The sequence below is a fragment of the Bufo bufo genome, chromosome 3, assembly GCF_905171765.1.
Source record: "Bufo bufo chromosome 3, aBufBuf1.1, whole genome shotgun sequence".
NCBI classification, from domain to species: Eukaryota; Metazoa; Chordata; class Amphibia; order Anura; family Bufonidae; genus Bufo; species Bufo bufo.
In genome coordinates, this window is record NC_053391.1 from 469,137,534 (window position 1) to 469,165,508 (window position 27,975).

Sequence of the window (27,975 nt, forward strand, 5' to 3'; positions counted from 1 at the left end):
AGACAAATTCTTAAAAGTAAAAAACATTAATGCTTATAAAAACATGTAGAAATCTGAGTCTCAATTCCTTTTGGGATTTGCATCCCCACCTATCCCTTGGTTGAACTTGACGGACGTATGTCTTTTTCAACCGTATTAACTATGTAACTATGTAAGAGCTGACATGCAGTTCTCTTAGCGAAGCAGGAGCCCGCTCCTCCGCTCAGCTAATCTTGGCATAGTACATAGGTACAGGGTACCCATGTACTATGCTAGGAGTTAGTAATCCTTCGGGGGGCACGGGCAGGAGCAGTAATATGTGCTTCTGCCTGTGCTCCCTGTGCTACTGCGGCCCCATTGATAAAAAATTTCAACTCTGTACTCTGGGCTGTCAGCTGTGTACAGCGGACTGAAGTTTAAGTGCACAGTGAATCGTGTGCTTTAGAGAGAAAAAGTATAATAAAAATACAAAATTAATTAACAAAGTATATTAGAAAAAGTTTTATTAGGGCATTAGGGACATCTTATTAAAATTTGATACAAAGGTTTAGTTACTTTTTAAAGAACAAGAATATATCAAAGTTTGATCTTAACACATGTTTGTGTAAGTGTGTCATGTCATGAGCAAAAGAGGTGTCTGAGAACCTCATAAGAAGAGTTGTTGATGCTCATCGGGCTGGAAAAGGTTACAAAACCATCTACAAACAGTTTGGAATCCACCAATCCACAGTCAAAAAGATTGTGTACAAATGGAGGAAATTGAAAACTATTATCACCCTTCCCAGGAATGGTCAACAAATAATAATCATGCCAAGAGCAAGGTGTTTACAGCCTGTGTGGTTACAAAGAAACATAAGGTAACCTTTAAGCAACTAAAGCCCATTCTAATATTAGCTAATGTTATTGTTCATTAGTCCACCATCTAAAGGAAACTGAACAGCAATGGTGTACAGTATGTGGCAGGATTGTAAGTAAAAAAAAGTCTCTGCTCTCCAAAAATAACATTTCTACCCTTCTGGAGTTTGCTAAAGATAACTTGGACAAGCCAGAAGACTATTGGAACAATGTTTTGTGTACAGATGAGTACACAATAGAACTTTTTGGTTTAAATAAGAAGTGTAATGTTTGGAAAAAGTAAATCATTGCCATTCAGCATAAAAACCTCATTCTGTCATGAAACATGGTGGTAGTATCATGGGTTGAGCCATTTTGCTGCATTTTGACAGCTTGCCATCATTGATCAAACAAAGAATTATGAATTATACTAGCAAATTCAAAAATAAATTTTCAGGACATGTGGCAGTGAGCTGAATCTCAAGAGAATGTGAGTCATGAAATAAGACAGCAACCCTAAGCACACACGTCATTCTGCCAATTAGTGGCTAAAGAATATAAAGTACAAATTTTGGAATGTTCAAGTCAAAGAATTGACCTTAATCTAATACAGATTGTTGTAGAAGAACCTGAAGAGAGCAGTTCATAGGAGGAAACCCACCAACATAACAGAGTTGAAGCTGTTTTGTATGGATCAATGGGCGAAAATTCCTCCAGACCAATGTGCAGGACTAATGAACAATTAACGACAATGTTTAGTTGCAGTAATTACTCCATATACTGAAAGCAAAGGTTCACATACTTTTGTCACTCACAACATAATTTTCCTTATTAAAGGGCAGGTTTGTACCTATGAAACTGGTTGAACAGTTGCATGTCTGCTTGGCAGCTGACGGATTCTGTGTTGGCCCCATGTTCATATGTGGCTACATTATTGAGAAAAAATATTTTTATATATGCAAATGAGCCTCTAGGAGCAACGGGGATGTTGTTGTTTCGTAGAGGATCTGCTGTCTCTCTGCTGGACTCCCTGCACTTTGATTGACGAATTTTGAAGTGCTCACAAACTGTCAAGCACCACTGCAAGTATCCCCTTCACAAATCTCTATAACATGATGAAACCCCAACCAAAAAAAACAAAAACACAAAAACACTAAACAAAACTGTCATAGACTCCTATACAATACAAGTATACATAGTGGGTAGAGATGAGCAAATTTCTCAATAATTCAATCCATTCGGTTCGCCAAATTTTCCCAAAAGATTTGATCCAAATTAATTTGTGGCAAATCGCGTTGAAAAACAGCTATTTCCTGGCTGCAGAGAGCCTTTATAGTGGTGTAGAACACTGTACCTTGCAGCAACATGCATAGTGAGTCTGCTGTGGTAGTGAAACAATACTGTGAGTCAGTATGACATGAATGTGACAGGCGCCGCTCTTAGAACACTTCACTTCTTTGGGCAGTTATGGGGCCAAAACGGACCAAATAACTCAAGTGTGAACTCGGCCTTACAGGTCGATGTTAGCGTCAGGTATAAAGAACCGTGCAGAGGCCCAAGATCCTACTCTAGTGTGAAAGAGCGCACTTCTTTTACACTGTCGACAGCTGATTCCACATAGATGTCTACAGAACCTGTTCTATTAAACGCTTATACAAGTAGAGCCTTCCTGACAGAATGGAGAGGGTATTAGCAGTAAGTTTGTGTTGACATCACTGATTATTTTGCCGTTCCTCTGATCCGTCAGAACAATAACCCCCAAAAAAACGGATCCTGTCTGTTGAGCATCCACTTTCACTCGGTCAGCATTTGGTCAGTAATCCATTAGTATTGCTAATGCCAAAAAAAAAAACAGGAGTGGATCCAAAACAGAGATGACACGTGAATGGAATATTTGCATATCTTCTGTGTTTTGTACCGACTCCTGCTTTTGGCTACCAAATCATAAGCCAATTCTGATGGGACCATACAGGCCTTACAGCTGCTACACAGACAGGATCCATTGTGTGTATAATTTTTCCTTCCTTCTGACAGATCATAAGAAGGGTCAAATAAATTATGATGTCAACCAGGCCAAAAAGACAAAATAGTGGCCCAGTCATAAAGTGGTGAGGGTGGGAACAGCAAGAGAAGTCCACAGAGTGGCCCAATGACATAGTGTGGAGGTGGCAGCAGCATCAGAAGACCACAGAGTGGCAAGGTGACAGTGTGGAGGTGGCAGCAGCATCAGGAGACCACAGAGTGGCAAGGTGACATAGTGTGGAGGTGGCAGCAGCATCAGGAAACCACAGAGTAACCCAGTGACAGTAGGGAGGTATCTGAGTTAGCCAGAAGAAACCGGGCTCTTTTGTCAAGGTTTGGGTGAGGCAGCATGGATGATCTAATCTGATGCATCAGGCATTGGTGGGTGGGAATCCTGGATGATCCACACCTAATTGACAAAGGTCAGTCTCTTCACATTTTGCGTGGACAGGTGAGTTCTTGGGGTAACTATAGCCCCCGCTGCACTAAACACCCGCTCTGATGCCAAACTACCGGCAGGCAGGACAGCTTTTCCAGGGCAAACTCAGCCAGTTGGGACCACAAATCCAGTTTGGTCGGCCAGTAGTCCAGTGGATCTTCAATGACGGCTGGCAGGGTGCACTTCAAGTATGCCACCACCTGCTGGTTCAGGTTCTGCTCTGTCTAGCTGCTGGTGAGTAGTATCTACTCATCAGCGACTCTAGACTCAGGCTGCTGCTGATGGAGCTGGTAATGCTGCTGTCACCTCACCCCTCCCCAGCAGCCATGGCAGTAGAACATGAGCGCAGAGGGCCCCCCGGTCAGACCTGCGAGAGGATGGACGATGGCGCAGATAGGCAGCGACCAACTGATTACATAGTGTCTCTATACAGTGGCATACATAGTGAAGTAAGGGCTCCATAGCAAGGATCAAACCAGGCCCCCCACACAGGACAGAAGGGTTTTTGGCTAAACCCTTTTCAATGACCTTTGGCCCATTTTTCCACTGCTTAATTTGCTAAAAGTTGATCCTTTAGAGGGTAGAGTCCTGACCAAGTTTTCACCTCCAGTAGAAGAGGAGATAATCCCAACTAAGACTGGGCCCCCTCTTGCCTGTATCTGGGTCACCTGCCTAGTCTTCCTCATCTCCCTCTTGCTCCTTTGACTGCTCCTGTTCCTCCTCTCCTGTCACCTGTGTAGAAAAAACAGCCATTTTGCTAAATATTGCTTGTGCTCCAATGTCCTCCTCCTCTTCCTCCTACAGTTCAGCCCCCACAGGGCTCATGTGGCCGTGAGATGTAGGCTCCATGCCTCCAGTCCCCTGACCAGCCAGATTTACCAGCATCTTTCCCAGGATATGAATCAGTGTAATGACGCTGTTCATCACGTAGTCCTGGCGACTGACAAATAACGTGGCCTCCTCAAATGGCCTGAGCAAACAGCAGGTGTCACGCATGAGCTGCCACTGGCTAACATCGAAGTTACACAGGGGAGTACCTCTGTCCACCTGTATCATCAAGAAATCATTTATAGCCTTTTTCTGTTCTTACAGTCGGTCCAACAGATGGAGGGTAGAATTCCAAATGTTGGAAACATTGCAAATCTGCCTATGTTGGGGGCCGCCGTTCTCCCGCTGTAGCTCAAGGAGGGTGTTTCCTAGCAGTGCACAAGTGGCTGAAGTGCATGCAATGTTTCCTGGCCATTTTTAGGATGTCTTGCAAAAGTGGAAGACTTCAGGAAACGCTTGACAACAAGTTTGAACACGTGCGCCATGCAGGGCGCATGGCTCAGCACTCCTTGATGCAGCGCTGACACCATGTTCTTCCCGTTGTCGGTCAGAATGGTTCCGATTTTGAGTTGTCACGGAGTAAGCCAGGATTCAATTTCTTGATGAAGGACACAGGGCAGTTCCTCCCCTGTGTGACTCAGTTCGCCCAGGCAAACTAAGTGCAGAACAGCGTGACACCGCCGTGCCCTGCACATGTGGTATGCTGGTGGAGCACTGTGAATTGTCCCTGCAGTGGATGCTGAGGACATGGTGGAGGAAGAGGAGGCAGAGGCGGACATTGTTGCAGGACCAACGGCATGAGAGTGTGGAGGCTGAAACAGCATCACCTGGCCAAGTTGCTGGTTTGGATAGCAGGAACCACATTTACCCAGCAGCCCAAAAAGGACATATATTGTCCTTTTTCCGTAGTTACACTGGGAGCTCAGGCCTCTCAAAGTGACCCCTGCTGCCATGCCCCCTTACTCTGCTGTGACCTGTGCCTGTGCCAGAAATATTTAGGCCTGTGCTCATCCCCTGTGCAGGGCCTGACACTTCTCTGTCTGACATACTGTTAGATCAAATAAGTACCTAAATAAAAAGGAAATTAATACATGCAAAAAAGGGCTTTAATTTTCTCACTTCACCACCCAACAGCTAATAAGCCCTTTTTCTTTTTCCCCACTAATACAGGTCTAAAAAAGGCTTTAGAACAGACAACTGCGGCCGTGAACGGCAAATAAAGTTATATATTTTTTTGCCACTAATACACGCCAAAAAGGGCTGTAATTTTCTCACTTCACCACACAACGGCTAATAAGCCCCTTTTTTTCCCCCCACTAATACACACCAAAAAAAGGCTTTACAACATATAACTGCGGCCGTGAACGGCAAATAAAGTTATATTTTTTTTTGCCACTAATACACGCCAAAAAGGGCTGTAATTTTCTCACTTCACCACACAACGGCTAATAAGCCCCTTTTTTTCCCCCCACTAATACACACCAAAAAAAGGCTTTACAACATATAACTGCGGCCGTGAACGGCAAATAAAGTTATATATTTTTTTGCCACTAATACACGCCAAAAAGGGCTGTAATTTTCTCACTTCACCACACAACGGCTAATAAGCCCCTTTTTTCCCCCCCACTAATACACACCAAAAAAAGGCTTTACAACATATAACTGCGGCCGTGAACGGCAAATAAAGTTATATATTTTTTTGCCACTAATACACGCCAAAAAGGGCTGTAATTTTCTCACTTCACCACACAACGGCTAATAAGCCCCTTTTTTTTCCCCCACTAATACACACCAAAAAAAGGCTTTACAACATATAACTGCGGCCGTGAACGGCAAATAAAGTTATATATTTTTTTGCCACTAATACACGTCAAAAAGGTCTGTCATTTTCTCACTTCACCACACAACGGCTAATAAGCCCTTTTTCCCCACTAATGCACAACAAAAAAAGGCTTTAGAACATTCATATAACTGCACCGCAGAAGGCTAATAAGACCCCAATAACAACAACGGTTTGCTGGAATTACAGAGATATTGCAAACCTGAAATGAGCAGCAGTATAATGGCAGTTTGGATCCGCAGTCAGTGCAGCAAGGTGTAATAGGATTGTTCCTATTACCCAGGCTGTACACTCCCCACTTGGACCCTGTTCTGCTTCAATACTGTGGAATAATTCCTCCCTATCCTTTCCCTACACTTCAAATGCTCTTTCCCTGAACTGCTATTAAGCAAAATGCAAGTTTTCAAGTATTTCCTAGCACTGTCCCAAGCGCCTGCTAATGTCTCTCCCTGCACTAAGTACACTGGAAAATGACTGAATCCAAGATGGCTGATGCTATTTATAGGGCTGTGACATCACAGGGCTGGCTGGCTGCTGATTGGCTGCATGCATGGCATTGTGGGTGATCCCTTGTTCACATAGTTCCTTACTCCATGTCCTAACGTGTACAGCAGCCATTTTAGGAGAAAAATGTGATTCGTTACCACCAAGCATGAGGAAATTCGGATTCGGTACTGAATTCCACTTCGTCAGCTTCGATTCGTTCATCTCTAATTGTGGGGTACCCTTGTATTGTACAATGTAATTGATAGCAATGAAATCTATGCAATCATTTATTTGTTATTGGAATGAATGTAGTGATTTACCTGATTATTAGTGTTCATTACTCACAGTCAGGTGGCTTATATAAGGCTACTTTCACACTCGCGTTTTGACTTTCCGTTTGTGAGATACGTTCAGGGATCTCACAAGCGGTCCAAAACGGATCAGTTTTGCCCTAATGCATTCTGAATGGAAAAGGATCCGCTCAGAATGCATCAGTTTGCCTCCGATCAGTCTCCATTCCGCTCTTGAGGCGGACACCAAAACGCTACCTGCAGCATTTTGCTGTCCTCTTGACGAAACTGAAGTAATAGAAAAAACGGATCTGTCCCCATTGACTTACATTGTGTGCCAGGACGGATACGTTTTTTTCTCTGGCACAATAGAAAACAGATCTGTCTCCCATTGACTTTCAATGGAGTTCATGACGGATCCGTCTTGGCTATGTTACAGATAATACAAACTGATCCATTCATGATGGACGCATGTGGTTGTATTATTGTAAAGGATCCGTTTTTGCATATCCATGATGAATCTGCCCAAAACTCGAGTGTGAAAGTAGCCTTATTGATATTTTCCTTTATCCAAACTGTAAAACATTCAGAAATGCATACATATGGTAAGAACAAACTCACCGCTAGTTACAGAGTTCCCATTGTCACATGGTAGACAGGTAGCTAAAGTGCTCGATGGCTGATTATCTGGATTATTTGCATTATCATCTTGGGTATCTGGCTCTCTAGTATCTTCCGCACTGCTTGTGTTCAGATTTATCGCAAGACCTTGAAAATAAAAAGATTTGTGAATGAGTGTAATGTTATATACTGTTGAATGCTATTCATTGTATGCTATATGCGTCATAGGTTTTCTGACAATAAACACAGGCCCTTTTACATGACCCGACTGACCAGGCAATTATCAGGAACAAATTGCTTATTCCCGATAATTGTCAGATCATGAGCCGAGGTGAGAGCTGCATTTATGTACATGCAGCAATCACCTCACTACAGATTCATTGTTTCTGGGCAGCACAGAAAATCTGCTGCCCAGATAATTTTGGGTGCACATCAACAAAATTTTCACCTTATGAAAAACCCCTTGCTAATTTTTGGTTGACTGGTGGCAGCTTTACACTGGCCAACTATTGAAAATGAGCTTCATATGATTCCGTTCCATCCTGATAATTGGCCTGTGTAAAAGTACTTTACAGGTGGCAGATGTTTGAATTTCTAGGTCATGAATTCTGCTAGCATGCGAGACAGTATTTATAATTATAGACAGGATAATATTACTTTTGTAAATTTTTAAATAATAAGATATCACTTAGATTGGTTTTACTAATTAAAACCAAGTACTGATACAGCATATAATCTTTTTACCAATCTTTTTTTATTTTCTGATTGATTTCTTTGAATTTTCTATAAATGATTTTGTGGACCACAGTCTTGGACTGGTGCTCAGTTCTGCTAATTGCATTCAGACATATGCTTTACAAGAGCCACATGGTCCATAGGAACCTGTAGTCCAAAGTTTACCAATTGATCTTTTATAGAAGAGTGTTCTAGACATGCTCTATGGAGGTCATTGTGCAGAGAGGGGAAGTGTATTAGCTATCTGTTATCAATGACAGATCCTGTGTTCTCTGCCTCCAGCTTTATAATAGAGATGTTACATTTCATTGTGATCCTGTTAGTAATGACAATTACTGTAAATGACTCCTAAGAAGTAACCTCTATAGAGCAGGAAAGGTCAGCCTTTTGTGTGGCTCAGTGATTTCAACAATAGGTATATGACTATATATTCCCATTAATCCCTTCCGGACATTGTGATTTTCCATCTTTGCTTTTTTGTTTTTACTCCCTGCCTTTCTGGAGCCATAACTTTTTTGCTTGTTCACATAAGTGAATGAGGTCTTTTTGTTTGTGGGAAAAATTATACTTTCTAATGGCACAATTTATTATTACATACAGAGTAGTGAGAAGCTGCAAAAAAAATGTCCAAATGGGGTGGAATTGGAACAAAACGCAATTTCACCACAGTTTTATGGGTTTTGTTTTTATTTTGTTCAGTATGTGGTAAAACCTTCATTCTCCGGGTCAATTTATTACAACAAGCCCATATTTAAATAGTTTCTTGTGTTTTAATACTTAAAAAAAATCTAAACTTTGAAAAAAAAATTTTTTAATAGTATGGGCATTTTCAGTGATGCCTGTTTTTTTGTTTTGTTTTTCTTATTTTGTTTTATATTCATTTTTGACACTTTTTGTAGGCCCCCAAGGGGACCCCAATATGCAGTCATTGGATTACCCTTTGTATTAAGTAATAGAATTGTATCCATTACAGATAGGTATGAGCGAACCCGAACTGTATAGTTCGGGTTCGTACCGAATTTTGGGGTGTCCGTGACACGGACCCGAACCCGAACATTTTCGTAAAAGTCCGGGTTCGGTGTTCGGCGCTTTCTTGGCGCTTTTTGAAAGGCTGCAAAGCAGCCAATCAACAAGCGTCATACTACTTGCCCCAAGAGGCCATCACAGCCTTGCCTACTATTGGCATGGCTGTGATTGGCCAGTGCAGCATGTGACCCAGCCTCTATATAAGCTTGGGTCACGTAGCGCTGCACGTCACTCTGCTGATACAAGCGTAGGGAGAGGTTGCTGCTGCGACGTTAGGGCGAGATTAGGCAGATTAACTCCTCCAAAGACTTCATTCAGTAATCGATCTCCAGCTGTGGATCATTGAAGTGTTGATATTGAATTGCTCACTTTTTTTAGGCTGCCCAGAGCGTTTTTAGATCACTTTTTTCTGTGGTGATCGGCGGCCATTTTGTGGCTTGTGGTGCGCCAGCACAAGCTATCACCAAGTGTATTTAACCATCAATAGTGTGGTTATTTTTTGCTATATCCTACATCAGCTGCAGGCTGAGCCTGTGTCACCGAAGTGCATTTAACCATCAACAGTGTGGTTATTTTTTGGCCATATACTACATCAGCTGCAGGCTGAGCCTGTGTCACTGAAGTGCATTTAACCATCAACAGTCTGGTTATTTTTTGGCCATATACTACATCAGCTGCAGGCTGAGCCTGTGTCACCGAAGTGCATTTAACCATCAACAGTCTCGTTATTTTTTGGCCATATACTACATCAGCTGCAGGCTGAGCCTGTGTCACCGAAGTGCATTTAATCATCAACAGTCTGATTATTTTTTGGCCATATACTACATCAGCTGCAGGCTGAGCCTGTGTCACCGAAGTGCATTTAATCATCAACAGTCTGGTTATTTTTTGGCCATATACTACATCTGGTGCAGGCTGAGCCTGTGTCACCCAAGTGCATTTAACCATCAACAGTGTGGTTATTTTTTGGCCATATACTACATCAGGGGCAAGTTGAGCCTGTCACCCAGCGCCTAAAAAATAGACCTGACATTTCTATTCAACCAAATTTGTACTGTTTTAGCTGGTCAAGTTATTTGTAGTGACCGTAAAAGCACACTTTTTGTTCTGGGTTGAAAAACTATTCCCAAATTTGCCATTCTCAAAATAACTAGTTTCTGCTATATGAGGCCTACTTGAAATCTATCCCAAAAAGGATATCTTACATTGAAGGTGCTGATAGTGTCATTCAGAAAAATTTAACACACACGCTACCGTGCAGATACAAGTCTAATTCTGTGATTAAACCTATACCTGTCACACAGCGCAAAAAAAAAAACAGGCCTCACATTTCTATTCAACCAAATCGGTACTATTTTAGCTGGTCAAGTTATTTGTAGTATTTGTAGTGACCGTAAAAGCACACTCTTTGTTCTGGGTTGAAAAACTATTCCCAAATTTGCCATTCTCAAAATTGTGGTGAACGGGAACAATGAGGAAAACATCTAATAAGGGACGCGGACGCGGACGTGGACATGGTCGTGGTGGTGTTAGTGGACCCTCTGGTGCTGGGAGAGGACGTGGCCGTTCTGCCACAGCCACACGTCCTAGTGAACCAACTACCTCAGGTCCCAGTAGCCAGCAGAATTTACAGCAATATTTGGTGGGGCCCAATGCCGTTCTAAGGATGGTAAGGCCTGAGCAGGTACAGGCATTAGTCAATTGGGTGGCCGACAGTGGATCCAGCACGTTCACATTATCTCCTACCCAGTCTTCTGCAGAAAGCGCACAGATGGCGCATGAAAACCAAGCCCATCGGTCTGTCACATCACCCCCATGCATATCATGGAAACTGTCTGAGCCTCAAGTTATGCAGCAGTCTCTTATGTTGTTTGAAGACTCTGCTGCCAGGGTTTCCCAAGCGCATCCACCTAGCCCTTCCCCAGGGATGGAAGAGATAGAATGCACTAACGCACAACCACTTATTTTTCCTGATGATGAGGACTTGGAAATACCACTTCAGCACGTCTCTGATGATGACGAAACACAGGTGCCAACTGCTGCGTCTTTCTGCAGTGTGCAGACTGAACAGGAGGTCAGGGATCAAGACTGGGTGGAAGACGATGCAGGGGACGATGAGGTCCTAGACCCCACATGGAATGAAGGTCGTGCCACTGACTTTCACAGTTCGGAGGAAGAGGCAGTGGTGAGACCGAGCCAACAGCGTAGCAAAAGAGGGAGCAGTGGGCAAAATCAGAACACCCGCCGCCAAGAGACTCCACCTGCTACTGACCGCCGCCATCTGGGACCGAGCACCCCAAAGGCAGCTTCAAGGAGTTCCCTGGCATGGCACTTCTTCAAACAATGTGCTGACGACAAGACCCGAGTGGTTTGCACGCTGTGCCATCAGAGCCTGAAGCGAGGCATTAACGTTCTGAACCTTAGCACAACCTGCATGACCAGGCACCTGCATGCAAAGCATGAACTGCAGTGGAGTAAACACCTTAAAAACAAGGAAGTCACTCAGGCTCCCCCTGCTACCTCTTCTGCTGCTGCCGCCGCCTCGGCCTCTTCTGCTGCTGCCGCCGCCTCGGCCTCTTCCTCCGCCTCTGGAGGAACGTTGGCACCTGACGCCCAGCAAACATGGGATGTACCACCAACACCACCACCTGCGTCACCAAGCATCTCAACCATGTCACACGGCAGCGTTCAGCTCTCCATCTCACAAACATTTGAGAGAAAGCGTAAATTTCTCACCTAGCCACCCTCGATCCCTGGCCCTGAATGCCAGCATTTCTAAACTACTGGCCTATGAAATGCTGTCATTTAGGCTGGTGGACACACACAGCTTCAAACAGCTCATGTCGCTTGCTGTCCCACAGTATGTTGTTCCCAGCCGCCACTACTTCTCCAAGAGAGCCGTGCCTTCCCTGCACAACCGAGTGTCCGATAAAATCAAGTGTGCACTGCGCAACACCATCTGTGGCAAGGTCCACCTAACCACAGATACGTGGACCAGTAAGCACGGCCAGGGACGCTATATCTCCCTAACTGCACACTGGGTAAATGTAGTGGCGGCTGGGGCCCAGGCAGAGAGCTGTTTGGCGCACGTCCTTCCGCCGCCAAGGATCGCAGGGCAACATTCTTTGCCTCCTGTCTCCTCCTCCTCCTACTCAGCTTCCTCCTCCTCTTCTTCCACCTGCTCATCCAGTCAGCCACACACCTTCACCACCAACTTCAGCACAGCCCGGGGTAAACGTCAGCAGGCCGTTCTGAAACTCATATGTTTGGGGGACAGGCCCCACACCGCACAGGAGTTGTGGCGGGGTATAGAACAACAGACCGAAGAGTGGTTGCTGCCGGTGAGCCTCAAGCCCGACCTGGTGGTGTGCGATAATGGGCGAAATCTCGTTGCAGCTCTGGGACTAGCCGGTTTGACGCACATCCCTTGCCTGGCGCATGTGCTGAATTTGGTGGTGCAGAAGTTCATTCGCAACTACCCCGACATGTCAGAGCTGCTGAATAAAGTGCGGGCCGTCTGTTCGCGCTTCCGGCGTTCACACCCTGCCGCTGCTCGCCTGTCTGCGCTACAGCGTAACTTCGGCCTTCCCGCTCACCACCTCATATGCGACGTGCCCACCAGGTGGAACACCACCTTGCATATGCTGGACAGACTGTGCGAGCAGCAGCAGGCCATAGTGGAGTTTCAGCTGCAGCACGCACGGGTCAGTCGCACTGCGGATCAGACCCACTTCACCACCAATGACTGGGCCTCCATGCGAGACCTGTGTGCCCTGTTGCGCTGTTTCGAGTACTCCACCAACATGGCCAGTGGCGATGACGCCAATATCAGCGTTACAATACCACTTCTATGTCTCCTTGAGAAAACACTTAGGGCGATGATGGAAGAGGAGGTGGCCCAGGAGGAAGAGGAGGAAGAGGGGTCAATTTTAGCACTTTCAGGCCAGTCTCTTCGAAGTGACTCAGAGGGAGGTTTTTTGCAACACCAGAGGCCAGGTACAAATGTGGCCAGACAGGGCCCACTACTGGAGGACGAGGAGGACGAGGAGGACGAGGATGAAGAGGAGGTGGAGGAGGATGAGGATGAAGCATGTTCACAGCGGGGTGGCACCCAAAGCAGCTCGGGCCCATCACTGGTGCGTGGCTGGGGGGAAACACAGGACGATGACGATACGCCTCCCACAGAGGACAGCTTGTCCTTACCTCTGGGCAGCCTGTCACACATGAGCGACTACATGCTGCAGTGCCTGCGCAACGACAGCAGAGTTGCCCACATTTTAACGTGTGCGGACTACTGGATTGCCACCCTGCTGGATCCCCGGTACAAAGACAATGTGCCCACCTTACTTCCTACACTGGAGCGTGATAGGAAGATGCGCGAGTACAAGCGCACGTTGGTAGACGCGCTACTGAGAGCATTCCCAAATGTCACAGGGGAACCAGTGGAAGCCCAAGGCGAAGGCAGAGGAGGAGCAAGAGGTCGCCAACGCAGCTGTGTCGCGGCCAGCTCCTCTGAGGGCAGGGTTAGCATGGCAGAGATGTGGAAAAATTTTGTCACCACGCCACAGCTAACTGCACCACCACCTGATAAGGAACGTGTTAGCAGGAGGCAACATTTCACTAACATGGTGGAACAGTACCTGTGCACACCCCTCCACGTACTGACTGATGGTTCGGCCCCATTCAACTTCTGGGTCTCCAAATTGTCCACGTGGCCAGAGCTAGCCTTTTATGCCTTGGAGGTGCTGGCCTGCCCGGCGGCCAGCGTTTTGTCTGAACGTGTATTCAGCACGGCAGGGGGCATCATTACAGACAAACGCAGCCGCCTGTCTACAGCCAATGTGGACAAGCTGACGTTCATAAAAATGAACCAGGCATGGATCCCACAGGACCTGTCTATCCCTTGTGCAGATTAGATATTAACTACCTCCCCTTAACAATATATTATTCTACTCCAGGGCACTTCCTCATTCAATCCTATTTTTATTTTCATTTTACCATTATATTGCGGGGCAACCCAAAGTTGAATAAACCTCTCCTCTGCCTGGGTGCCGGGGCCTAAATGTGTGACAGTGGCCTGTTCCAGTGGTGGGTGACGTGAAGCCTGATTCTCTGCTATGACATGAAGACAGATTCTGTGCTGACATAAGGCCAGATTCTCTGTTACGTGACCTCTCTCCTCTGTCTGGGTGCCGGGGCCTAAATATGTGACAGTGGCCTGTTCCAGTGGTGGGTGACGTGAAGCCTGATTCTCTGCTATTACATGAAGACAGATTCTGTGCTGACATAAGGCCAGATTCTCTGTTACGGGACCTCTCTTTTCTGTCTGGGTGCCGGGGCCTAAATATGTGACAGTGGCCTGTTCCAGTGGTGGGTGACGTGAAGCCTGATTCTCTGCTATGACATGAAGAGACTGATTCTCTGCTGACATGAAGCCAGATTCTTTGCTATGGCATGAAGAGACTGATTCTCTGCTGACGTGAAGCCAGATTCTCTGCTATGGGACCTCTGTCCAATTGATATTGGTTAATTTTTATTTTTATAATTTTTATTTTAATTCATTTCCCTATCCACATTTGTTTGCAGGGGATTACCTACATGTTGCTGCCTTTTGCAGCTCTCTAGCTCTTTCCTGGGCTGTTTTACAGCCTTTTTAGTGCCCAAAAGTTCGGGTCCCCATTGACTTCAATGGGGTTCGTGTTCGGGACGAAGTTCGGGTCGGGTTCGGATCCCGAACCCGAACATTTCCGGGAAGTTCGGCCGAACTTCTCGAACCCGAACATCCAGGTGTTCGCTCAACTCTAATTACAGAGTACAAGAATCAGTATATTCTAATGCAGTGCCGCAAGCTGCAGGCTTGCACTGGAATATACAGATAATAGGCCTATAAGTCAAGTAGAGGGTCTTGCCTATTACTACTATGGAACGGCTTCCTTAATCTCAGTGAGGGGAAGATGTTTCTGCCCAGGAAGCACGTGTTTCCTGTTTTTTTTTTTTTTTACTTTACAGATGCATCACAGCATGAGGGGTGAGATTTATCAAACAGGTGTAAAGTAGAACTGGCTTAATTGGCCATAACAACCAATCAGGTTTACCTTTAATTTTCCAAAGGAGCTGTGATCAATAAAAGGTGGAATCTGGTTGCTATGGGCAACTATGCCAGTTGGATAAATATCCCCCAGAATGTTCAAAATCTTTGCTAATTAATTGAAAAGGAAAAACTAAAACAATGACATAAGAATTCAGAACCTTTACTCAGTATTAAGTTGAAGCACCTTTAGCAGCTATTACAGCCTCCAGTCTGCACACCTGTATTTGGGGATTTCCTGCCATCTTTCTTTGCAGATCCTCTCAAGCTCTGTCTGGTTTGATAGAGAGTAGACCATTGGTGGATGGCCAATTTTAGGTCTTTCCAGAGATTTTGGATTGAGTTCAAGTCAGGGCTCTGACTAGGCCACTTAAGGACATTCACATAGTTGCCTTTAAGCCACTCTTGTGTTTTATTGGCTGTGTACATAGGATCACTGTCTTGTAGGAAGGTAAACCTTCAGCCCAGTCTGAGATGAAAAGCACCAGTGTTCATGTTTTCAATAAGAATATCACTATACTTTGCTTTATTCATCTTTCCCTAAACTCTGAGAAGTTTCCCTGTTTCAGCCATTAAAAAGCACCCCAATAGAATTCTGCGGCCATCACTATACTTCACTGTAGGGATTGTATTGTGCAATACCTGGTTTCCTCCAAACATGGCCAAAAGGCTCAATCTTGGTTTCATTAGACCAGAGAACCTTGTTTCTCACAGTCTGAGAATCCTTTTTTTTTGCAAACTTTCATGTGCCTTTTACTGACAAGAGACTTCTCTCTGTCCACTCTACCTTGAAGCCCAGATTGGAAGAATGCTGCAGTGATGGTTGACCTTTCGACCTTCTGGAAGTCTCTCCCATCTGCACAAAGGATCTTTGGAGCTCAGCCAGAGTGATCATTTGGTTTTTGGTAACCTCTCTTACCAAGGCCCCTTTCACCAAATTACTTAATTTGGAGGGATGGCCAGCTCTAGAAAGGGTCCTGTTTTTTGTGAAACTTCTTCCATTTAAGAACTAAGGAGGACAAGGTGTGTAGTAAAAATATATTACTGTACGTTTGTTGTTGGAGAAAGAGGAGTCCACTTTTTACCGGGACAGGCAAAAATCCAGGATAAACACCCCAACCCTCAATTCTTTTCCAGCGAAAAGATTAATCAGACCCAGAGACAAGCATTATAGTGCTTTTCTCACTGAGGTATGGATGAATATACTAATAGCTCTATTCAACCATCCTCCAACCCCTCCAGCCTATCCACTTGCCTCTCTCTCTCTCTCTCTCTCTCTGCATTTTTTCCTTTCTTATTTCATTTTTACCTATTGACTAACATGGGGGATATCTAATTGGATAGTAAAAATTTTTAAAATTAAACATGCATGTATGTTGGTCTTTTTAAAACTAAACAGACATGCTTGTTGGTTGATTGTGTAGTATTGTTTCAATTGTGTCTGTTGTACATTTGAAAGGCGGAGGGAAACTCATATGGCCTGACACTTATGTGTAGGCCTAGGTAACATATATTCGTAATCTCTACTGTAAACAGTAAATCTGTTGGAAATAAACAATTCTGCCACAAATTATTTTTAACAGTCGAGGAGGCTCCATGTATGGCATTTAATTTAAAAACAAATCTTTCCTGCTCAAATCTTTAGGTCAAATAATTATTGTAAATAGCTCTGCACAAGACTTATCTAACTGTAACTATGATAATCCTCTGACTAAATATCCTCCAATGTTAGATCAATCATGTCTCTGGGATGTATAGGCAGTTATTTTCTCCTCCTAAACTTTTGGTCAGCCTTGAGACCTTATAGACAGGGGTGTATTTTTCCTAATCATATCCAACTCCAATCAACTGAATTTTCCAAAGGTGAACTCCAATAAATGTGTAGAGACATAGAGACATCTAAAGGTTGTCAAGAGAAATAGAAACCCCCCAGAGCTAAATTTCTGAATACTTATGTTCATGAGAAATTTTAGTTTCTCCTTCTGTTTTCATATTCTCATTAAGGAGGATTGAGTGCAGACTGATGGGGGGAAATTAGATTTTTTTTTTTTTTTTTTTAGCACAAGGTGAAAACTTAACCACTTCCCGACCGCCCATTGATTATAAACGTCCTGGACGGTCGGGTTGATCGGATGTTTATGAATGCCCTTTCAGAGATGGCAGCTGCACGCTAATTGTGCAGCTGCTGAGCGGGGAGCCCACTGTCAGTGACAGCAAGGCACCCCAGAGAGAAGGCAGGGACCGTTCCTCAGTGTCCCTGTCTTCTAGATCGCTGTATACACAACGCTCAACGAGCGCTGTGTATACAGATCAGGAAACGCTATGCCGCTTCCTGTCCTGGCCCGGTGGTCATGTGACCGCCGGGGCTGGGAGAGTGCAGGATCTGTCAGGTCTTCCATAGACCACTATCAGCCCTGCATTGAATCTGTACAGCATTGTATTATGCTGTACATCCTCTCTTGGGGGGCGTATTTCCACTGTAACTGGGGCTACTATGTCAGCCCCAGTTACAGGATAAATCAATAGAAAAAAAAAAAATATGAAGTTAAATGTCCCCCAGAGGTCTTGTATGACCTTATGGGTGACACAAAGTGTAAAATAAAAAATAAAAAAATAAAGTGTTCTGAAAAAAGTTTCACATATAATAATATCATATGATCTACCCTATCAGGTGAATGTCATAAAAAATTAATAAATAAACATTACGTCAAAACAGATTTTTAGCTCACCTCCCAAAAAACATAATGTTAATCAAAAAGTCATATGTACCCCAAAATGGTAGCAATAAAAACGTCACCTCATTCCGCAAAAAATGAGTCCCCACACAAGACCATAGCCAGGAAAATAAAAAAAAATATGTCTCTAAGAAAATTGCAACACAAAAACATGATTTTTTTCTGAAAATGCTCTTATTGTGTAAAAAAAAAATAGACATATTTGGTATCGCTGCGTGCATAACAATAGGCTCTACAAAAATATCATATGATCTACCCCATCAAGTGAATGGTGTAGAAAAAAACAAATACAAATTATGCCAAAACAGCGTTTTTTAGTCACCTCACAAAAAACATAATATCAATCAATCAAAAAGTCGTATGTACCCCAAAATGGTAGCAATAATAACATCACCTCATCCCGTGAAAAACAAGCCCTTACACAAGACTATAGCCAGAAAAGTGAAAAAAATAATGTCTCTAAGAAAATGCCAACACAGATATGATTTTTTTTCAAAAAATTTTTTCTATTGTGTAAAACGTAAAAAAAAAAAAAAGATATATTTGGTATTGTTGCGTCCGTAATGACCGGATCAAAAAAATATCACATGATCTACCCCATCAATTAAACGGAAACGAAAAATGACACCAAACAGTTTTTTTTGTTACTTTACCTCCCAAAAAATTAGATAAAAAGCAACCAGAAAGTCAAATGTACACCAAAATGGTGTCAATAAAAACTACATCTTGTCCCGCACAAAATAAGCCCTCACACAGCTCATTCAACAAAAAAACTTAAAAAATTATCGCTCTTAAAAACCCTGCCGGAAAATTCCATGTTAGAAAATCCAGATGCCGCTCCCTCCCTTTTGAGCCCTGGCATATCCCTAAATAACAGTTTACGACCACAGTTGCGGTGTTACTGTATTCAGGTGAAAGTGGGTAGCAAATTGTGGGGGTATATTCTCCTGTTATCTTTAGTGAAAAAGAAAGTTTGGGCCTAAAGCACCATTTTCTTGTAAAATAAAAAATTTTTCATTTTCACACCCAAGTATAATTTTTTTTATGAAACACACTTTTTGGGGGTTTTGACTGTGGGGGAACCTCACGGTCTCTTAAAATGCAACATGGTTCCCAAAGACGATTCCAGCAAAATCTGCCCTCCAAAAACCGTATGGCGCTCCTTGCCTTCTGTGCCCTGTCGTGTGCCCAAACAGCGGTATATGACCACATATGGGGTATTTCTGCAAACTACAGAATCCGGGTAATAAATATTGAGGCCTGCTTTGTTGTAAACCCTTGATGTGTTTCAGGAAAAAAATTATTAAAATGGAAAATCTGCTAAAAAAATTTAAATTTTGAAATGTCAACCTCTATTTTGCTTTATATCCTGAGTCTGTGAAGGTTCTCATTTCGCATGGCTCATGTCAGATTTGCAAAATTAGGCCTGGTCAGGAAAGGGGTAAATGGCCCAGTCTGGAAGTGGTTAACAAAATGTGAAAGGGTCTAAAGACTTTCTGAATGCACTGTAAGTGTAAATATTTGCTAATCAATGTATATGATAGCTCGATCAAGCTCGTTGGAAGAACAAGTGAAACATTTTCAAGAATTCTACAGTACGTCCAGTTGCCTTGATTTATTCTTTACAGATATGTAATTCCTGTGGAATACCTAAAGGGTTGACAACATTTCTAAAACCAGTTTTAAATAGTTTGAAGGGTGTTGTTTCTAAAATGGGGTCATTTGTGGGTTGGTTCTATTATGTAAGCCCCACAAAGTGACTTCTGAACTGAATTGATCCTTAAGAAAGTTGACTTTGGAAATTTTCCTAAAAATATCAAAATTTGCTTCTAAAATTCTAAACCTTCTAACATCCTAAAAGAATAAAATTAAATTACCAGAATGATGCCAACATAAATTTAGAAAACAGTAAATTTTTTCTAATTATTGTTAACTTTTGTATTTTTTTTATAATTAAAATTTATTTTGGCATATTGACTCAAATTTACCATTAAAATGAAGTACAATGTGTCACGAGAAAACAATCTCTGAATGGCTTGGATAAGTAAAAGCGTTCCAAAGTTATTACCACATAAAATGGCTCATGTCAGATTTGCAAAATTAGGCCTGGTCAGGAAAGGGGTAAATGGCCCTGTCTGGAAGTGGTTAACAAAATGTGAAAAAGTGAAAGGGTCTAAAAACTTTCCAAATGCACTCTAAGTGTAAATATTTGCTAATCAATGTATATGATAGCTCGATCAAGATATAGGTCTATACAATCAATAGACAAATAAAAAGTAATATATTGCATATAGCATATCGTGAATAACACCAAACGAATTACATGCATTATTATATACATATATTGATCCTGCGTATTACTTGATTATTTTAATTATTGCAGTTGTCCAGCAAATAGGACAGTCTAATCTATAGATAAAGGGGGTCATTTATTATTAGATATATGCCAATTTGCGAGCGAATCTGCGACTTTTCCCCATTCACACCAGATCTAAAAAAAAGTGGGTGTGCACCGGGAAGGGGGCAGTCTGGCCGGCCCGTCTCATTTATCATTTTCTACACCTGTTTTAGGCATAGAAATGATCTAAATCTGCACCAATAAAGGAGCTGGCATAGATTTAGGTTGGCAGTGGATTTGCCTAAGTTATGTAGAGGCTGGCGGCCTGGCGCCTCTACATAATTTAAATGCATTATGCGCCAGTGCAAGGAGTATTAAGACTGGTGGCTAAAATGACATAAAAAAATGTTTTCTCCAAAAAAACACAACAAAATTAGAGTAAAAACTAAAATGAATACTATAGAATTAAAAGGACCACATATGAATCTGGTCTAGAAGTAGCCTGATATGGGGTCTTCAAAGTAGACTTGAAGCAGGATATTAACATTTTCCACACAACAATGTTACTTCCAATGAATGTCCTCAATTATTGCCATCACCATTTACGGTCCTATACTATGACCAATATAATAGAAGCAGGGATCACACATGCTTAAAAGTGTTTCTCACATACTCCTTGTATAGTTCATGGCCATCTATTTTTTTTTCACTTGCTTCTTCTGCAGCGTCCCACTACGTGTGTGTGTGGGCACTGCTTAAAAATACTTTTTCATCTTAATAATTGCATTGTATCTTAATGTATAGTTTTGCATTTGTGTAACTGCAAAATCCCTGTTAACAGGCCTATTAGGTGTAATTTATACATCCCGCCACTAGATGGGGATAAAGTTCAGGTCCTATATATACTCAGGTCAGGCCTAGTGAGAGGGGTTAGAGAAGATTAGTTCAGTTCAGGTCAGTGGTTAGTGGAGATCAGTTCAGTTGAGACCACAGGTCAGTGTGAAGATCAGAGAGTGAAAAGATGCAGATCCAGCACGTCGGCTCTAAAGAAAAGTTCTAGTCCAGAAGAGGGACAAGAGAGAAGGACAAATTTAACTTCATCCAAAGAATAAAAGCCGTAACCCAGGCAGAAAGGACCTTTGGGATATTTTAGATGAAGGATACCTTAGCCTCTGGCAACCTCACCAGAAGTTCCACTGACATTGAAGTAACCCACTGCTCCAAAACCACAAAAACCTGACAAGCCTTAAACAGTGGATTTGCAGAATTACCTCTGTATCATCTAAAGACTGCATAATTGTACTACTGCAACTGAAAGACATCCAAAGTAAAAGTTGTGAGTTGCATCTTACCACTGTCTATCTCATTATTACTAACTATGGTTGTACCACCATTAACGTTACTGGCGTCACGACAAAATTCATCAAAGGACTCAGCCGCAACAAGCACCCTTAACATCAAGGGCACCTCAACCACCATCTTGGCTGATGCTTCCTACCACAGAGTGTGCCCCGGAGGATTTCGTGCTGTCCACCTCAACACTGTGCTGCCAGCCCAGGGAGGCTATCTGCTAACCGGGAGTAAACTGATGAACTGTGTGTTATATTATTTGGCCCCTCGTCGGTCCACCGTGAACCTCACGTGTTCCCCCTGAGACTGGCTGGCTGCACTTCTACTTCACTCAGTCGGCCAGTTAGTTCTCGCACATGTGCATTGACACTGGTAAAACACCAATACCTCATGATGATCGATTTGTTTAGTTAATAAAGTTGTATCCCACTTTTCTGGTAGCAGATTTATTGATCCCCGGTATATGTGGTTAGAATTAGTTCTTCTCACAATGCTAAATGCATTTTAAAAGTTCCTTAGCTCCTTCCTCAGAGGCAATATATCATATCTGCATGCTTAATTGATCAGTAGCTGTTAGTACAAAAGACCCATATCAGGCTACTGCTAGAACATTATTACATGTGTCATTTTATTTCGGTATTATTGGTTTCAGTTGATTTCCAGTTTTTACTCTACTTTTATTGTGTTTTTTTTCTAGAGGAAATATTTTATCTACACATTACACTGACCAATTTGCTGTACAACTGCAGTAATTAAAATAAACAACTGATACACATGATCAATAATTCAATATATATGTATAAATTCTATTAATCTATTATATATATAAAAATGAGTTTCTGTCTAGACATCTGTCTAGACGGATCTTTACCAAATTTGGCACACAGGTACATCAGGTGTCCGGGAAGGTTTAAGACCTCAGCTCTCTAGGACGTACCGTTCCTGAGATATTCCCAAAAAATGAGCCCCCCCCCCCCCCCCCCAATACAAGCCTGCAAGTCTTTCTCTTCAAATCCCAACTGCTATAAACACAGTTTTACTCCAGGTTTCCATAACCTATTTTTCTTTACTGCTTAAAGGGGCGGGCAATGTGGAGGTCACTGTTTTTAAAGGGGCGGGCACAGTGGAGGTCATTGTTATTAAAAGGGCGGGCACTGTGGAGGTCACTGTTATTAAATGGGTGGGCACTGTGGAGGTCACTGTTATTAAAAGGGCGGGCACTGTGGAGGTCATTGTTATTAAAAGGGCGGGCACTGTGGAGGTCACTGTTATTAAATGGGTGGGCACTGTGGAGGTCACTGTTATTAAAGGGGCGGGCGCTATGAAGGTCCCTGTTAAAAAGGCGGTCACTGTGAAAGTCACTGTTAAAGGGGCGGTCGCTGTGAAAGTCATTGTTAAAGGGGCGGTCACTGTGAAAGTCACTGTTAAAGGGGCGGTCACTGTATAAGTCACTGTTAAAGGGGCGGTCACTGTGAAAGTCACTGTTAAAGGGGCGGTCAATGCTAAAGGGGCGGGCACTGTTAAAGGGGTGGGCACTGTGGATGTCACTGTTAAAGGGGCAAGCACTGTTAAAGGAGCGGGCACTGTGAAGGTCATTGTTAAAGGGGCGTGCACTGTGGAGGTCAATGTTAAAGGGGAGGGCACTGTGGAGGTCATTGTTAAAGGGGCGGGTACTGTAGAGGTCACTGTTATGGGGGAAACTATCTATCTTTTTACGACACACGGAAACATAAAATGAAATAGATGAAATATACCCATGCGAAGCTGGGTGCTTCTGCTAGTTCTTGTATAAATTAACTAATATACAGGGTGGGCCATTTATATGGATACACCATAATAAAATGGGAATGGTTGGTGATATTAACTTCCTGTTTGTGGCACATTGGTATATGTGAGGGGGGAAACTTTTCAAGATGGGTGGTGACTAGGGATGAGCGAACCCGAACTGTACAGTTCGGGTTCGTACCGAATTTTGGGGTGTCTGTGACACGGACCCGAACCCGAGCATTTTCGTAAAAGTTCGGGTTCGGTGTTCGGCGCTTTCTTGGCACTTTTTGAAAGGCTGCAAAGCAGCCAATCAACAAGCGTCATACTACTTGCCCCAAGAGGCCATCACAGCCTTGCCTACTATTGGCATGGCTGTGATTGGCCAGTGCAGCATGTGACCCAGCCTCTATATAAGCTTGGGTCACGTAGCGCTGCACGTCACTCTGCTGATTCAAGCATAGGGAGAGGTTGCTGCTGCGACGTTAGGGCGAGATTAGGCAGATTAACTCCTCCAAAAGACTTCATTCTGTGATCGATCTCCAGCTGTGGATCATTGAAGTGCTAATATCGACTTGCTAACTTTTTTTAGGCTGCCCAGAGCGTTTTTAAATCACTTTTTTCTGGGGTGATCGGCGGCCATTTTGTGGCTTGTGGTGCGCCAGCACAAGCTACCACCAAGTGCTTTTAACCATCAATAGTGTGGTTATTTTTTGCTATATCCTACATCAGCTGCAGGCTGAGCCTGTGTCACCGAAGTGCATTTAACCATCAACAGTCTGGTTATTTTTTGGCCATATACTACATCAGGGGCAAGTTGAGCCTGTCACCCAGCGCCTAAAAAATAGACCTGACATTTCTATTCAACCAAATCTGTACTGTTTTAGCGGGTCAAGTTATTTGTAGTGACCGTAAAAGCACCGTTTTTGTTCTGGGTTAAAAAACTATTCCCAAATTTGCCATTCTCAAAATAACGAAGTAGTTTATGCTATATGAGGCCTACTTGAAATCTATCCCAAAAAGGATATCTTCGATTCAAGGTGCTGATAGTGTCATTCAGAAAAACTTAACACACACGCTACCGTGCAGATACAAGTCTAATTCTGTGATTAAACGTATACCTGTCACACAGCGCAAAAAAAAATAGGCCTCACATTTCTATTCAACCAAATCTGTACTGTTTGAGCTGGTCAAATTATTTGTAGTGACCGTAAAAGCACAGTTTTTGTTCTGGGGTGAAAAACTATTCCCAAATTTGACATTCTCAAAATTGTGGTGAACGGGAACAATGAGGAAAACATCTAATAAGGGACGCGTACGCGGATGTGGACATGGTCGTGGTGGTGTTAGTGGACCCTCTGGTGCTGGGAGAGGACGTGGCCGTTCTGCCACAGCCACACGTCCTAGTGAACCAACTACCTCAGGTCCCAGTAGCCAGCAGAATTTACAGCGATATTTGGTGGGGCCCAATGCCGTTCTAAGGATGGTAAGGCCTGAGCAGGTACCGGCATTAGTCAATTGGGTGGCCGACAGTGGATCCAGCACGTTCACATTATCTCCCACCCAGTCTTCTGCAGAAAGCGCACAGATGGCGCATGAAAACCAAGCCCATCGGTCTGTCACATCACCCCTATGCATATCAGGGAAACTGTCTGAGCCTCAAGTTATGCAGCAGTCTCTTATGCTGTTTGAAGACTCTGCTGCCAGGGTTTCCCAAGGGCATCCACCTAGCCCTTCCCCAGCGGTGGAAGAAATAGAATGCACTAACGCACAACCACTTATTTTTCCTGATGATGAGGACATGGGAATACCACCTCAGCACGTCTCTGATGATGATGAAACACAGGTGCCAACTGCTGCGTCTTTCTGCAGTGTGCAGACTGAATAGGAGGTCAGGGAGGAAGACTGGGTGGAAGATGATGCAGGGGACGATGAGGTCCTAGACCCCACATGGAATGAAGGTCGTGCCACTGACTTTCACAGTTCGGAGGAAAAGGCAGTGGTGAGACCGAGCCGACAGCGTAGCAAAAGAGGGAGCAGTGGGCAAAATCAGAACACCCGCCGCCAAGAGACTCCGCCTGCTACTGACCGCCGCCATCTGGGACCGAGCACCCCAAAGGCAGCTTCAAGGAGTTCCCTGGCATGGCACTTCTTCAAACAATGTGCTGACGACAAGACCCGAGTGGTTTGCACGCTGTGCCATCAGAGCAGGGCCGGCTCCAGGTTCATGTGGGCCCTTGGGCGATAAATCCCAGTGGGCCCCCATGAGGCATTTTTTTACATTGACATGTCCCCCTGTGGCTCCTACACGGTATAATGACCCCCAGTGGCCCCTATACAGTATAATGACTACTAGTGGCCCTTCACACAGTATAATGAACCCCCAATTCCCCCCCACTGTATAATGACCACCTGTGGCCCTGCATTCAGAATAATAACCCCCAGTCGCCCCCATTTAGAATAATGACCCCCAGTAGCCCCCACACTGGGGGAATACTGTATGGAGGGGGCTCTGGGGGTATTTATACTGAATGGAGGGTCATTGGTGATCATTACTAAATGGGGGACACTGGGGGTCATTATACTATGTAAAGGGCCCTCACAGTATAATGACCCCACAGTGGCCCTCCATTCAGAATAATGACCCCCAGTCGCCCCCACACTGGGGGTTATACTGTATGGAGGGGGCACGAGGGGTTATTATATTTAATGGGGGCTCTGGTGGTCATTATGCTAAATGGAGGGTCAATGGGGATCATTATACTAAATGGGGGGCACTGGGAGTCATTATACTGTGTAAGGGACCCTCACAGTGTGATGAATGACCCCCCAGTGGCCCCCTCACATACCTATCATTGCAGGGGAGCTGGTGGTCCTGTCATTCACTAACCGCAGCTCCCAGCTCCCCACATGAACCTGGAGCCGGCCCTGAATGACCCCCAGTAGCCCCCACACGGGGGGAATACTGTATGGAGGGGGCTCTGGGGGTCATTATACTGAATGGAGGGTCATTGGTGATCATTATACTAAATGGGGGACACTGGGGGTCATTATACTATGTAAAGGGCCCTCACAGTATAATGACCCCACAGTGACCCTCCATTCAGAATAATGACCCCCAGTCGCCCCCACACTGGGGGTTATACTGTATGGAGGGGGCACGAGGGGTTATTATATTTAATGGGGGATCTGGTGGTCATTATGCTAAATGGAGGGTCAATGGGGATCATTATACTAAATGGGGGGCACTGGGAGTCATTATACTGTGTAAGGGACCCTCACAGTGTGATGAATGACCCCCCAGTGGCCGCCTCACATACCTATCATTGCAGGGGAGCTGGTGGTCCTGTCATTCACTAACCGCAGCTCCCTGCGCTCCTTCTCTACGGCGGCCCGCTGCAGCAGTGAGCCAGGCCTGGAGGAGAGAAGGAGATGTGCAGTGATGGAGCTAGAACTGACTGGGCCCCACAGCGAAATTTAGTACGCCCCCCTCCCCCCCAATGTGTGTTCACATTACGTTTTTCCTATCGGTTTGATGTATACACATGTGCAGCACTCCACGTTTTTGTATCCTGCAGAGTCAAGTAAAAAATGCATACGTTAACGTATATGTTTTTTTACCATGGAACTGTATGGTGAACGGACGCCACTGTACGGCATCAGTCTGAGGCATCTGTTAACGCATACATTTTCAGTATGCATTAAATGGATGGCAAAAATGTGATGTGAACCCAGCCCTAGTGTCAGAATAAGCCCCAGTACACAGCGGAGCAGCATGGAGGAGAGGGGAGGCCGCCATGTACTGACAGAGCGCTGCCTGGTCCTGGTGGTCAGGGATGAGGACTGTGCTTCCCAAGGATCATTTTCTACTGGGAAATACAGGGCACAGTATAATACACTAGAATCTATATAATATAAAGATATTAGCCCCACCCCCCGAATAATCATACGATTAGGGGGTCATTTATTATATAGAAATACGTCTATATTAGGCGTATTTCTGACACAGATGTGGCGCAAAGGTCCTTAACACCGCAATCTGTATCTTTTCCCGCTCATGCCAGGTCTAAAAAAAGTGGTGTGGGCAGAAAGGGATACAGTTATGGCCATCCAGTTATTGGATACCACCGCCAAATAGTGATAACACCGCCATATAGTGATAACACCGCCATATAGTGATAACACCGCCATATAGTGATAACACCGCCATACAAGGATAACACCGCCATACAGTGACCGGATAAAAGGGTATAAGAGGGCACAGTACAGGGAATGACTATGGGCACTGCACAGAGTGTGGTAAGAGGGCACAATGCAGGGTATAAAGGGGCACAGTACAGGGTGGGGGGCACAGTCACATGACCCTGTGATGTTAGAAGGTCCTTATGGTGAATGCGGTTCAGATGCCACCATAATGAGAGGCAGAGGAGTGAGACAGGGGCCTGGGGCCCTGGATGGACAGGAGGGGTGGACACAGCAAGTAGGTTGAAGGGGCTCTGAGGGGGATTCATACAAGTAGTGGCAGGAGGTCTGTGCAGGGCAGCAATAGGAGATAGGAGGGTGGGACAGGAGCTCTGAATACATGAGGGAGGAAAGGAGA

The 27,975-nt window shown here is 44.2% G+C and overlaps 1 protein-coding gene across 1 annotated transcript in view; it reads right to left on the reverse strand.

Annotated features, from left to right (window-relative positions):
- The window catches only part of MYO16 (myosin XVI), a 441,642-nt gene that overhangs the window by 67,506 nt on the left and 346,161 nt on the right, over positions 1-27,975 (reverse strand). Inside the window, exon 35 of the mRNA XM_040422330.1 lies at positions 7,340-7,486. Coding sequence (XP_040278264.1) covers positions 7,340-7,486 — 147 coding nt within the window. The remainder of the gene's footprint in view (positions 1-7,339; positions 7,487-27,975) is intronic.